This window comes from Tribolium castaneum, chromosome 1, assembly GCF_031307605.1.
Source record: "Tribolium castaneum strain GA2 chromosome 1, icTriCast1.1, whole genome shotgun sequence".
Classification (NCBI taxonomy): domain Eukaryota; kingdom Metazoa; phylum Arthropoda; class Insecta; order Coleoptera; family Tenebrionidae; genus Tribolium; species Tribolium castaneum.
Window position 1 is genome coordinate 6,593,500 of NC_087394.1, and position 15,651 is coordinate 6,609,150.

Here is a 15,651-nt window from a genome sequence, read left to right on the forward strand (position 1 = left end):
CATATTTTTTCAGGGGCAACAAACACATTCAAAAATTCATTATTATGAATGTCATAAGGGCCAAAATTGTAGACAACTAATTTTTTTTAAAACAACCCTAAATCATTTGAAACGATGGCTAGAAAAATTAACTTTTTCAAAAATAAAACAATATGGAGCGAAGAAAAAAATTTCTACTTGTTATCATTTTTGTTTTATTATTATTATTACTGAATAAAGGCAAGACAACACTGGGATAAAGTAACTTATTCAATGTGTGCCTCCATACTCGGCATCGCCTCGTAAATAAAAAATATTTTTTCCATGATTTTTGCAAGAATTTTTCTTTTCTATTAAAGACAGATTATCGAGAATACATGGTACACATATTTAAAAATTTGAAGGCATTGACCGTTTGTTTTTCGAATTTATTCAAAAGTACACAATAGTGACAAAGATTCTTCAGCGGTAATTTGCTTATCCAAGTGGTTAAGTAAATTAATTTCCTTTGTTTTTTCAATCAGTTCAAATCTGTGCGAGGGTGCTTCGCTTGACGCCCCACAAAGGGCACACTTAACAAAAAACAACAAAATACTTTTATTTACAACCAAATAAAGCTTCATCCAAAAACAAAACTCGTTTATTTCACAATAAAAACCTAAAACTGCAGCATATAAAAATTACGGCTATGTATATTCAACTTGATAAATAAATGGTAAATATGAATATGAAATACCTACATTCACATGAAACCTTCGCGGCATAATGTCATACAAGTATTTTGTTGTCGATGATTGGCTCCCGTTTGTTACAACACTGCAGTTATCGGTGAGACGGCTTGCAGCAAACGGGACGTGAGTAATACATAAAATAAAATAAAGAAATTTTTGAATTTGTACTAAATATACAAAAGACACTGCTTAAAAGTAACGTAAACATAATTTCATCACAGAATTACTATTTAATTTAATATAGGTATATTACGAGAATATGCAAAATCTATACAACGTTTACATGTACAGTCTGTTCACTCGACGAAACGGTCGAATTTGAAATGTGCCTTGGGCACATTTCAAATTCGAATCGGAATAATTCAATCGTAAAATAAATTGAATCTGCCTTACGTGTCAGGTTAGCGGTTAACACATGATCATTAAACATCACCACACCTTCTAAATAGTCCTTGAGGCATAAATCGGCCAACAGATGGCCCAGTTTTCAGTCTCCAAGTACACAAAGCGTTTCATACTTTGTTACGAAGTAGTTGGTCATGCTGATATATCGACGGTTCGGTTTGTTGCTGCAAACAGCCAATCAGAATGCGTGAACGGTCGCGCTCACAGCCTACTCACTGTTACTTCCGTGATTTGAGTTCGGTTCGGGTAAGGCGGCAAACTCGACATTGGTGAGAGTTGAGGCGAAGTCCTCTGTCGTTTACTCGACGTATAAATGTTGGTTCCTAATTCAGTACTGGGCGGGCGTTTGTTGTTTGCAGTCTTTAATTTGTAGTATGGTTTGGTTGGGGAATTTTCAGTCGGTGTTGAGCAGTCTTGATTCTCATTAACATTACCATAAACTCGAGGGCTGGGGGTTGAGCGCTGGTCTGAGCCCGGCGATGGCAAGTTGGCTATGAGGTGCACGATCGCCGCTTCAACCTGTTGGGGGTCTTCAACCGACTGGGAAGACGAGTCGGTTGAGCCACTTGAAGTGATCTGGAACACGGTTTGAATTTTGATCAAGTAGCCCATGACTTCAAAATTAAGTTGGCAACATTACCCAAACTCAAACGTCACGGCGTATACAGGGATATTCGTATTTATGTAACAACAAAAAATAAAATACTGCTAATCTAAATAATAACTGTTTCAAATAATTGGCAATTGTACACTCTACAACCTTTATTACTTTGTAATCTCAGAAAAATTGCAGCAGGGGTAGTAAGCAAATTTTACACCAAGAAACAAGAAATAATGATGAATATATACAAGGTAAGTCTGCTAAAAGTATTTTTCGCTATATCTCAAAAACCGGCGTCTGCTGTTAAATATTTTATACAGGGAACCAGCAATGAAAAAAAATAGTAAAAGTTTTTTTAGTACCCAGATATTACGTAATAAAAACACTATTAAGCTTTTAGATTCCAAATAATACAAAGATTAGCATTATTTTGACCTAATATACTTATATAAATCTACTTCTTTAATTTCACATTGGATTCAAACATTACAGGAATAAATTAAATGTTTTTTAGTGAAGCATCAGTTGAGAATTTTCTTCAAATGTGAGAATATATTCAACTTTCTTATTTTAAATCTTTCATTATTTGGAAAATACTACATATGTAATATGAATTTATTGTACTTTTACTAAAAATTGTTAAAAAAAATTATAAATTAATAAAATCTAGTTGCATGATGTCAATAAAAAAATTTACGTTAAAAGTAATCTTCTCACAAGTAAACTCTTTTTTTTATCTCTTTTTTAAATCATGGATTTAAATTTAATAATTATTAACAGAGATGTTCCAAAGTATATTTGTAGAAATATTGGCAATATTGAAATAATATTCTCTTTTGAGAATTAGTTTGATAATTTTTTAAAGAATAATCTTTACTTAAAATAGAACAATAAGCCTAGCTTTAGTTTACAGCAACAAAACTAATCTTCCAAATATTTGAAATAAATGAAAATTATTTTAGATGGCCCGTCGTTTTATAAAAATCGCCCTGTATAAAACAGTTGAAACAATTTTTTCTTCTGGAGATAATCACATAAATTACTAGCGTTTATTTAATTTTTTTTCAGTTTGATATTATTTTTAAGAATAATATTTAGTTAAAGTAAAACGATAAGCCCAGCTTTAGTTTACAGCAACAAAACTAATTTGAAATAAATAAAAGTTATTCTACATGGTTCGTCGTTTTATAAAAATCACTCTGTATAAAACAATTTTTCTTTGTAGAGATAATTACAAAAATTTGAAAAAAAACACCAATGTTTTTCTAGAAAAAAAAAAGAAAAAACAAAATCTAAAAAAAACAGTTCAAAAATTATTGGAATACAAGCTGAAATGTGTAAAAATGGTAAAAAGTGAAAAAAAAAACTGAAAAGTATTTTCGTTTTTTTTTTTTCAAAAAGTACTGTATTTTGTCGATTCTATATCTTTGTAAAAATATGTTTTATTTTAATTAATTTGCACTTTACTTATTACTTATTAATCAAAACTAGCAGTCATTTTATTATCACATCAAATGCCAAAAATAATGAGTTTTCGGATTATTAATGTTAAGACAAAAAAAAAATTGAGCAAAACATAAAACGTAACACAAAAATTTCCGAAATAATTTTTTTCAGTTTTATATTATTTTTAAAAATAATTTATGTTAAAGTAAAACGATAATCCCAGCTTTAGTTTACAGCAACAAAACTAATTTGAAATAAATAAAAGTTATTCTACATGGTTCGTCGTTTTATAAAAATCACTCTGTATAAACAAATAAACCAATTTTTCTTTGTAGAGATAATACCATAAATTAAAAAAAAAACAATGTTTTTCTAGGAAAAAAAATTAAAAACAAAATCTAAAAAAAAACTGTTCAAAAATCATTGGAATACGAGCTGAAATGTGTAAAAATGGTAAAAAGTGAAAAAAAAACTGAAAAGTTTTTTCGTTTTGTTTTTCGAAAAGTACTGTATTTTGTCGATTCCATATCTTTGTAAAAATATGTTTTATTTTAATTAACTTGCACTTTACTCATTATATATTAATCAAAACTAGCAGTGTTTTTATTATCACATCAAATGCCAAAAATAATGACAGTTTTTGGATTACCAGTGTTAAGACAAAAAAAAATTGAGTAAAACATAAAATGTAACACAAAAATTTCCGAAATAACCAGAATTTGAGTGGATATATTACCAGATTAAAAAGTTATAACATGCTATTTTCTAAAATTTTGATCCAGTTATCCATGACAGTTAACGTTAACACGACGTTCATCACGGAAATAAGATTCCAACATAATTTTTTTACATTCTTCGGTGAACATATTGACAGATAAAGCGATGCTGAAGTTATTTACGCAATATATTTCACTGCTGAGGTAATTGTCATGGATAACTATTTCTACGTAACCATACCAAATTTTATATTTGGTCAAATATATTCGAAGTTATGGTTCAAAAACGAATCTCCATTCCCCTAATTGAAAGAGCAGGAAAATTCTTATCAGTAGATATAGATATAAAATTGTCCCATGAATACGAACAGTCCTGTATAAGAATGATTGCAAAATTTGTGAATGAAAAGATACTCACTGGGCAACTCTGTGAATTAATCAAGGCAGAGTACCGCTTCTTCATTTCGTTTATTAATTGAAGGCCTTCTTGCTCACTCACTAAAGTGTTAACACAAACAAAACTTTCAACAGTTCCCTGGTCGTCTATTTCTAGAAAACCGAACGTCCTTAAATAGATAAACTGTCCATTCCTCGAGAGTAAACGGTAACATGATGATCCTTTGCTTTCCCCTCGGTCATACACTGAAAGGAAGAACAAACGTCTAAACAATCCAAATTATAGTCACGACATGACATTATTACAATTTTACCACGTTCTAAAATTGTACTTTTTTGAAAATCAAAATAATCATGAATAGTAAAGTTCTAAACTTTTCCTTCCGACCTCTTCTTTACCTAACTTTAATCTAAGTGGAAAATTGTATATTATTAAGGATTGAGTCGAGTCGTAGCCGCAGTTTGAACAAGTGAATAATAACACTTCTCGCTCGAATTTAATACTGCATTTTTTCTACTTGTATTAAATAATCGCATAGTTTAGCGTTAACTAATCGGCAAGTGATTTCAGACAATTTTGAGCGAGACTTTGTCGAAACTGAATCAGTATTCAGCTTTATTTAAGAAACTTATTTATTTCAAAAGATTTCATCGACACGAACCGAAAAAAAAATGCAACATAAATAAACACAAATAAAAAAAAGAAATTTGAGCAAAATGTTTTGAACGCTTGAAACTTACACATTTGTTAAAAAATATGTAAAACAAATAACATAAATAAAAAAAAATCGAGAAAGATTCAGTTATTTCAGGCAACTTAACGCCAAAAACTTACTTCAAAAATTTTCGCCAAAAAAAACTAAAACAAAACAAAAAAGTAGTACATTCCTTAATCATAATCACATATGAACATAAATAAAAGAAAAGAAAAATTAGAGTAAAATTCTGTCGAAAAAGGCTTAATAAAGTCATCTAAACTGCGTCTACAATATCTTATTTCAGCCAACATTGAGTTGAGAAATGCAGAAAACAAAGCTTTCAAATGGGTCTATAAAAAAATTTAAAAAAACGTTTACCAATACAGTTAGAACCTTAATGAGTTTTCTTGTTTTCTCAAAATCATTCCCTGGCTAGTTTTTAGGCAAATCATCAGTAAAACTTTGATTTTTGCAAAAGATTCTTTTATTATAAAGAAAGAAAAGATAATGAGTTAGTAAACAATAATTTACATTTTCTACATTTGTATTACATTTTTGCAAACAAATTACCGACAACTATGTGACAATCTCTTGAATGTGTTTGTTGTTTGATAACACAAAATTGAATTTCTAAATAGTCAAAAAAAATCAAGAAATTTCTTGCAACTTGTGCCAACCTTTAGTAAAGAAAAAATTGATAACGAAGTACTTTTTCCAACTCAATCGGTTGTTATAAAAGTTCAGTTAATAAATTATTTCTATCATAAATCAAGTAATATTGAACTGTTCTAACAAGAGAAATCAATAATTAGACAATTTAGAAGTACTTGTTTCATTTATTGATGGAAAGCTTCTGGAGGGTGCTAAAGTCGGACATTCTTTACATACTGAAAAAATTACTTATTCCACTTGTTTTATTAATTGCAAGATATTGATTACGAAACTTAAAAAGGTAGCGAAATATCAATTTTTACCGACATTCACATCTTTATCTGTTTACTACAAAACTGAATTATAAATAGAATCCTGTCATTCATTACATAATGAATCCAACTATCGGCGAAATGCCAATTAGTTTTTTACAAAATCCGGAAAATGATTGTGCATAATACTAGTTTACAAAATTTTTTTTCCTTTTACCAAGAGATAATTTATACTGATTTTGTTTTCTGCTTACTCACTGATAACTAAAATACAAGTGTTCCGTCTAAGCCCCTCATTACCTGAAAATTTATATACAAATATAATTTCTTAGGTCCTGCTTAATGAAAATACTTTCAAGATGGTGACACTTCCGGTTATACCAGAAGTGGCTATCAACCTGCTTATTTTAAACGAAAAGCTGTATTTTTTAATGCGTTTTTGGATTACTAGAGTTATTTTAAGGTAGTTTTCAAAAGCTTTCCCTATACCTAAATTTAGCCGTTTATGAAATATTTTTGGTTTAGAATTTTTTTGGATTTGCACCATCCAGTTCAAAAATCGATAACTCTGCCATTTTTTAAAATTTGGAAATGTTCTTTAACTCATTTGAAAGAGGAAGCCTAGATCTTTCGTTTGGTGTTTTCAAATTTCTAAAAAAAAGATAATAAACCAAAAATTTTTAAAGGTAATTTTTCAGAATTTCAAGCACCCATAACTCAATTTTTTCAAATGAATTGCCACAAGTTTTATTTCATAAAATCGTAGAGAGTTTAATTCTGCATTCCCTACATTTATATTTAATAGTTTTCAAGTTACAATAACTTTTTGTTAGGATTGAGAAATTCATTAGCCGTAGGCCTTTTCTCATAGGTTGCCATGGAAACGAGAGAAAAAATGTGAGAAAACAAAGTTTTTTAAACCAACATTCAATGATTTTATTTTGTTTTCACAGGACGGACAACACAATTTTGAACAGAGTTTGTCGTTTGTCTAATCAGAAATGTTTTTATAGCAAACTATGCAAAAATAGCTGCGGTTAGTAAGAAATTTTCTACAATGTCAAAAAAACCAACATAACTTGAAAATTATCACAGATAGGTATAGGGAATGCTATATAGATCAATGTAGAAAAAGATTCTTCTTCATCTGGTAAAATAAAAATTTAGACGTCCCATTTGAAAAAATTAAGTTATGGGCACTTGAAGTTGTCCAAACTTTAACCTTAAAATTTTTGGGTTTATTAACTTCTTTTCCAATTTTGAATACACTGGAGAACAGATATAGGCTTTCTCTTTTAATTCTCCAAATATGATTTTGAAATCTCTAGAACTAAGCAAGTTACCGATTTTTTAAGTGACAGGTGCTAATCCAAAAATTTTCAAAAAATCTTAACTATCTCGAAAACGGTTAAACTTAGGCATAGGAAAAGTTGATACAAACGGCCTTAAAATAACTCAACTAATCCAAAAACGCAGTGAAAAACATAGCGTTCTATTTAAAATAAGAAAGTTAATAGCGACTTCCGGTATAACCGGAAGTGTCACCGTCTTGAAAAAATTTTCATTGAACAGAACTCAACGGATTATAGCTGAGTGCCAACGTAAAAACAGAAGGAAAAACTTGATTTTTAGTCTAAAAACGTGTTTACATCCTCAGAATTTGCAAAAATTATGGTATTTTTGAAATAATTTTGTGATTTATTGGCTTACTTTTTAAGAAATTTTGCGCAATGATTGAGTTTTTGCTGAATAATTGCTTAGAAAAAGTAAATTTTTTGTCACTTTCGACTAAATTTGATAATTTTTTCGTTATAGTTGAATAAAGAGAGGAAGAAAAACTTAATTTTTCGTCTAAGAATGTGTCTAAATCTTCAGAATTTCATTTTTGAAATAATTCTGTGATTTATTGGTTTATTTTTCAAGAAATTTTGCTTAACAATTGAGTTTTTGTTGAATAAACGCTTAAAAATGGTAAAGTTTTGGTCAATTTCGACCAAATTTTGTTATTTTTTCGTTCAAGTTTAATAAAAACTAGAAGAAAAACTTGATTTTTGATCTAAAAATGTGTTTAAATTCTCAGAATTTGCAAAAATTATGTCATTTTTTAAATAATTCTGTTTTTGCTGAATAAATGTTAGAAAAGATAAATTTTTGGTGCAAATCCAAAAATTTTCAAAAAATCTTAAATATCTCGAAAACGGTTAAACTTAGGTATGGAAAAAGCTGATAAAAACGCCCTTAAAATAACTCAACTAATCCAAAAACGCAGTGAATTATAAAGCTTTTCATTTAAAATAAGAAAGTTGATAACGACTTCCGGTATAACCGGAAGTGCCACCATCTTGAAAATATTTTCATTAGGCAGGACTCAACGGATTATGGCTGAGTGCCAACTTTCAAATAAATACCTATATTAGAACTTTCAATACTTCTAATTAATTAGACGGAACATCCGTATATTTCACATTTGTCAATCACATCTAATTTTTTTAATATCTGTCTCATTTTTTATTTTTCAAAATATTTAATTTGTTCTAAAATATCATCAGGTGAATGTAAATTAAGCCCAAAACAACTTTTTCTAGTTTGTGCTTAAATTATCCAAAGTCTTATAAAGAGTTATTAAGGTTTTGAAAAAAAAAATATGTTTCTCGTTTACTACTAGTAACGTACCAGTGTCCTGGTGTACCAGGACGTCAAGTTTTTTTAATATTTGTTATAAAAGTATAATATTTGACAATTTTTGCAACATTAAAAATGTTACAGACTGTTTCTTCTTTTGTACAGTCACGATCAAAAAGAATGACACCCTTACCAACCGGGCCCGATGGCAAAAAACTGACTAAAATCTTTTAGGCCATAAATTTCAACAAACAGGTTAGTTTACTGTCCAGCTAGTTTACACAATATTTGTGGCTTGTGGCTGCGGTTTAAGGGCGTCATTCTTCTCGATCGTGACTGTACAAAAAAAGAAACAGTCAGTAACATTTTTAATGTTGCAAAAATTGTCAAATATGATACTTTTATAACAAATATTTAAAAAACTTGACGTCCTAATTTTTTTAATCATTTTTGTAAACCAGTGTAATTATTGCAAACACACCATGAACCAACACAAATTTATCGCAACAAGTTATTAATAACATGTTAACAAAACAGCTTACTTTGTCTTAAGGCGATCATCACCCATCGAACATCCTCCCGATGCATGAATTTGAACGCCGATAATCCGGACACTTCCTCAGTCATATAACCTGCAATGAATGAAATTCGCTGATCGCAGCCAATTATCCGGCCGTCAATCAAATGTCTGGTTACATATTCCTCTCTTGAAGCTTCGAAAAGTCGTTCACAAAGTGGCTCCGGACGGAAAACTTTGACAAAAAAGAGCAGCACCTAAAACATTGTATTCACCCCCTGTGACTTGGCGGCTGAAATCGCACATACATCGTTATTCAATGCGATTTCTTTGCTAGTCGATGTATTTTTGTTGCAGTCATTGTCGAAGCCTGGTCTATGTACGCCCATGATTCTGACGGGCTCATAAACGGCCGATTCAGTCCTAGGGCCGGCCCTTTTCAGTCGAATATTGAAGCATTTTTTCCAGTCTCCGTCTAGAACACTCTCCGTGTTTATGTACATACGCAGGCGGTCGTGGTCATCTGGTGACGTTATATTAAAAATTGATTGACCCATCAAATCAGTCTAAAAATAACGTTCATTCAAATCCCAGCACTTTGGGGTGTTTTTAGCACCTGTAAGTGGCCCAAAAGATGCTCCACAGTGTGGGAGACAAACACTATTTTTCCATTGGGCGTCAGGATTAGCAGAAAACCACCCAACTGCTCGCATACCAGTTGTTCTAATAAATATTGATCAACATGTTTCGGCAACTGGATGTGCGGATGGTTCTTTCCACTCAGCAAGGCTAAAAAATCGAAAATTTAGAGACAGTTCAAAGATCGTTGAATGATAATTTTTTTTACATAAATGCGCTACCAGGAAAATGCGTTTATCGATTTGCTGATAAAGTGCATTATTTATAATCATTTTAAAAATCGAGATAATCGAACTTATCATTAAATAAAGTGCAAGCTGCTTAAAATATTGTTGCTTGATTGCTACTATCGATCGATTTACAAAGAAAAGGAAGTTTAAGTACTAAAATAACAATACTGCGTTGCACAATGTGTTTGTGCTGATGTGGGTTTATAATTATTAGCAATTTGCAACTATTTCATGCAAATACAGTGTGTCCTAGCGAGTTGGAAAAATGACCTTTAAATAATTGAAAAATAAAGATTTTTTTAACAAAAATCGTAATTACTAAACCCCTGCGTAACCTAAAATTATTTTCCAATATACAGAGTGTTGCAGAAATACAGTACGAATACAAACTTAAATTTTTTTAAATGCATCACTTACTCAATAACTTTTTTGTATTTTTGGATGTAGCTCTGAAAACTAATGACCTTGACCTAAACTTTTATTGGTCTATTTTAATAAGTTTTTAAATATTTTATTTTTTTAACGATAACACGATAAAAGTAGGACTTTCAACACTGAAGGAGGAAAGTTTTTGGACGTTTTTTGATCCAGCTTAGTTTTTTGAAATAATTTGTTTTTTTTTGACAAAAACACGCTTTTTTTTAAATATTACATAAAAACTAAGATTCCTAAAAAAGTACCACTTTCGCCGCTTTAAAGAAGAAAATTCAAGCTTTATAATGATATAATTTTTTTAGCTCACTGAATTCAAGAAAATAAAAAAAGAAGGTTATATAGTAGCAAGTTGAATAACTTAAAAAAAGAAAAGAAACAAACACCCAATTTTTTATTTTCGCATCTGAAAGTCTTTTAAATTATCTCTCTAAAACGTTAAGTTAAGGACCGGTTTATAGAATCGTCATTAATTTAATTCGCAATTAAATGCATGATGCATGATCACGTGACCAAATTGAAGCAATATGGTTGGTCCATTCGCGTTGCTAACTTTTAACAATGAATTAAATTTTAACTAACTGTAGACAGAAAATATTTAACCTTAAACATTACAAAAAATTATTAACTATTGTTTTCAGCAACTAAAAAGTGAAAAAATTTAGTTAATAACTTTAAAGTAACCCTTAGGTCATTATTCGTCATTTATTACAGTAAACTAAATAAAATTAAAAATAATGTTACTGTTATTATACTATGGTTTAATATAGTTAGAACAATGCTCATAAATAATATGCATAACCACTGAAATTAACTTTTAAATTAAAATATATTTTTAGTTATAAACCTTAGGTATTTAAAATTTTATGTTTTTAGAAAGATAATGGTGAAAGTGATACTTTTCTATGATTCTCAGTTTTTGTGTAATAATTTATTTTTTTAAAGCGTGTTTTCGTCAAAAAAATTAAAAAATAAGCAGAATTGACCAATAATATATAGTTAGATCAAAATTCTCAGTATCAAAATCTACATTCAAAAATTCAATAATATTTAGGTTGTACCGTTTAAAAAATATAGTTTTGTACTGAAGCTCATTTCTAAAACATCCTATGGATATGAAAATAATTTTACGTGATGCAGGAAATTATTATCATCGGTTTTTGTAAAAAATGTTTATTTTTCAATTATTTAAAGATCAATAATGAACTCTTCAAACTTGCTGAGACACCCTGTATTTAGGGTTATTTAATTTTTTTACAGCTTCTAATTCAAAAATCAGTAATTCCACCATTTTTCACAACTTTGAAATTATTTTCGGCTCATTTGAAAGAAAAAAACATGTGTCTTTCGTTTAATGTTTTAAAATTTCTTAAAAAAGGATAGTAAATCCCAAATCTTAAAGGTTAAGTTTACAGACTTTAAACACCCAAAACTCAATTTTTTAAATAAAAAATAAAATAACTTTATGTTGAGATTGAAAAATTCACACAGGTTGTCATAAAACGAGAGAAAAAATGTGAGAAATCAAAGTTTTTCAAACTAAAATTCGATGAATTTATTTTGTTTTTTATTATACAAAAATAGCTGTGGTTAGTAAGAAATTTCCCCTAATTTCAAAAAACCAGCATTACTTTTTGTTTGTTTATAGGATTTGTTCAGTTTTCTCTTTAGTTAAGTTCACCATTATTTAAGTTGGCAAAATAAATTTCATGCCACTGTCTTTTGTTTTTTTTAAACTTACGTCATTTTATTTTATTTGTCGTTAGATCAAACTACGATAATAAAACAAATAGGTACAAAAAATAAAACAAATGAAGGCAAACAAAAGCTTTTAATTTAACAGATGAAAAAGTATGAGAAACACTCATATTATTATTAGTGTCATTGAAAGTATTTCGACTAAAATGAACATTTGATCTATTTTTTTCTCTTACAAAGTGAATTAATCTCTAGTAGCAAGATCCTTACGTAACCATTTTCCTTCATAACGCGTTTCCATCATCTGATTATCTTGATCAAACTTTTCCCCATGTCCATCGCTTGCAGCAATCAATTTTTTCCAAAAATGTCCAAATAAAGATGTAAAAAAATCCTAAATATTTGAAAATTTCTAGTAAATTGTCTATGAGATCTTGGCAATGGGTATACACTTTTTTAATGTCCAGAAAATCTTCAACTACTCTCCGTAAATTTGTCCAAGCAGATTTTTCTGCATCATTCAATTTTAATTGCAACTTTTCTTGCATTTTCCTGAATTAAAGATATTAAAAGACTCTTGACATGCAGCAGTATTTTTTTTTTCAATAATAATTTGGTACATGACTTATTTTAGATCTATATACAGGGCTGTTTCACACAACTTTACCAGTCCTGCGCCTAATGTACAAATATCCAAAAATCACAAAACACTAGACATAAAAAATTATAATTCACATTTAATAATAATACTAATAATGTTTATTATGCACAACATAAGAAAAAAGAAAATACAAAACGATACAGAAAAAATACATATAAATAGAACAATACAAAAAAAAATGCACAATCGGAAATGGTTAGCATTGCTGTTCTTCCACATTCCCATATGAAAAATATCACAGTTACGTCTAATTATTAAATTTTTGGAAACCCAAGAGAGTAGTTGTCAAACTAATCAATGTTTCATTAATCGTCATAAATTGCTGTTTTCAAATACAATTTTCATGTGTTCTATCAAGACAGGAAATGAATATGATCTAACTTAAATGTTAACTAACTAAAAACGTAAGAAGGGGTGAACAAACTAGAAAAGACTATCCAATTTTTCAATATTTGTAATCGAGCGCAGGCCTCGTAAAATTACATAAAACATTTTGTATAAACCGCACACAAAACAAAAAATGACACACTCACTGGCGTCCTGTAGTTATTTTTTCCTGTACTAAGAAATGACCCAATAATAAAAAAAATTCAAACTTGATAAAAAAAATGCAGTAGTATAAAAAATGTACATAAACAACACCATTGTTGCACAATGTATTACAGAGAGCTATAAGAAAAGCTAACACAGATAGATCAAAAAAAATTTCTTCCATCTAGTGACATAAAAATTCAAAAATTTCATTTGAAAAAAAATGAGTTATGGGCATTTGAAGTTGTCCAAATTTAACCATAAAATACTGCAGTTTATTAACTTTTCCGATTTTGAACAAGATTAAAGAACAAATAAGTTTTTTTCTTTTTATTTTCCAAAATTGTTTTCGAAATCCTAGATTTTTGAAATGAACAATTTCAAAAAACCTCAAATATCTCGAAAACGGCTAAACTTAGGAATAAAAAAATAGCTTCCGATTGAAAATACGCCACTTACTTTGATATATTCGCAGATGTGTGGCCGCTAGTCGAAGAATGCTCGTCTTGTCCATTCTTTTGGCACTTCTTGCGACCATCGGAACCAAAGTTGCCAATTCCCCAATGTACGAATTCAGTTTGTCCCTTCGCATCTTTTCCGCCCTGTTCCTCATCTCCCGGCTATTGCTAAAACCAATAATTTTCCGGTTATTATTTTTATTTACTTTGAGAGAAATTCAAAGTCGTATTTATTATTTGATTTGCGATTATCACCTTATCTATAAACACCGTTTTTTTTTAATATTAATGTAGGCCAAACCTTACACTTTGAACGTCTTCTAATTATCTAATCTAAGTGTTTTCGCACAAAAGGCGCATCACAGGTGATATTATTCCGATTGAATAAACAAGGCGAAAGGTCACATGAATAATATCTCATTAACACCAAGTATTTGATTACAAAATTGACACATTATTTTCATTGTTAAAAATGTTAAAATAAAAATTTATGGCCCGATTTATGGCTTTTTGTTCCTTATCGTTACATTACGTAATCGAGTCGAATTCCGATTTTTGTTTTATGGTAGGAGGAAAATATTGAAAGATTAAACTAAGTTTGCGAAAGATGTTTTCGTTTCAGCAAGGACTTTTCGATTTGAGAATAGTCTCGTGTTCTTGTATTTAATTGCAGATCATTAGAGGCTGCTTCTCTTGATATAATAATAAAATCTATACGCAGCATAATTTTCAGATGAATTAGGACAACATTAATTCATCAAATAGGACTTGTTTATTCCAATCCCACACAGAAGTGGGCAGATAGATTAGGAAAATTGGATTTAGAGGATTTTTCAACATTTCCTGTCACCGTTTAAGCCCGTCAAAAATTCGACACTCATCTCGTAATTTTGACTAGAATTTAAGTTCAGTTGTTATCTTCATGCTCCAGTTAAAAAACACAAGCTTTACTTTAATTAATACTTAAAATTTTACCATTTCAGGTGATAAATGATAATGAAGCTGTTTACCGTCTGCCACTTGCCGAATGCGAATTAAGATAAGATAATCTAATTTAGAAAGCAGTGTTATTATAATTTTAACCAACTGTACATCTCGCATGCCTATTTTTGGCTTCTACAGGTGGTTTTAAACGAGAATTTTAATGCTTATTATTGAAAAACAAAATAAAAAACTATGTTTTTTGGTTAGTTTGAAAATAATAAACGTGGACAAAACTGTAATTTATTTCACACTAAAAAGCGCTCGGAAACAAATTATTACTCAAAGTGGCGCCAAAAGTCATAATGTTGAATATAAATATAAAAAAATAGGACGAGTTACATTTACTACAGACTTTACGAAAGAATGTCGACGTAAAATAGTGTTGTCAGATTTTTTAAACCGTCTGGTTTATTTTTAGTGGTTTAAAGTGTAACACACCCTAAAAAACTAAATAATCTGAAAAATTTTCGATTTAATTAATTCCCTCGTAACTGAGATTTTTTTAACCAAAGTAGGTGCTAATCATTAAAATAACTTCCAATACTAATTGCTGAAAAAATGACTGTGATTTCGCCATTCACCAAATGGCAAAACTTCAACCACATTTTTAACTTTTTTTTTCATTAAATGTAATTAAAACTGTTGATACTGACAGTAAGAAAGTAAAGGTAAGTGCATTTTTCTCATGCCTGTGTTATTATTATTTAAAATTTTGTATTGATTTTAATTTGAATTTATTTTTAATGTTTTGCAACAAACTGTGTCAGAAGATGCCATAAAGGTAAGTGCACTTTATTTCCTCTTGTTATTTATCGTATATATATATATATATATATATATATATATATATATATATATATATATATATATATATATATATTTATATATTTATATATATATTTATTTATCCTTTATTCCTCTCATTATCTAATAATCATTGTTCACTTCATCCTTATTTCCTTTTTAATTTCCTCTAAACCTCCA

The 15,651-nt window shown here is 29.3% G+C and overlaps 1 protein-coding gene across 2 annotated transcripts in view; it reads right to left on the reverse strand.

The window, feature by feature from the left end:
- Nucleotides 1-490: 490 nt before the first annotated feature.
- Nucleotides 491-15,651, reverse strand: part of Tcmet (methoprene-tolerant) — a 46,005-nt gene continuing 30,844 nt past the window's right edge. Inside the window, 7 exon segments of one of the 2 annotated variants that reach the window (NM_001099342.1) lie at nucleotides 491-1,279; nucleotides 1,332-1,691; nucleotides 4,297-4,520; nucleotides 9,060-9,291; nucleotides 9,343-9,600; nucleotides 9,651-9,823; nucleotides 13,685-13,851. In NM_001099342.1, the coding sequence (NP_001092812.1) occupies nucleotides 1,223-1,279; nucleotides 1,332-1,691; nucleotides 4,297-4,520; nucleotides 9,060-9,291; nucleotides 9,343-9,600; nucleotides 9,651-9,823; nucleotides 13,685-13,851 (1,471 nt within the window). In that variant the 3' untranslated portion in view covers nucleotides 491-1,222. 2 annotated transcript variants of the gene reach the window in all.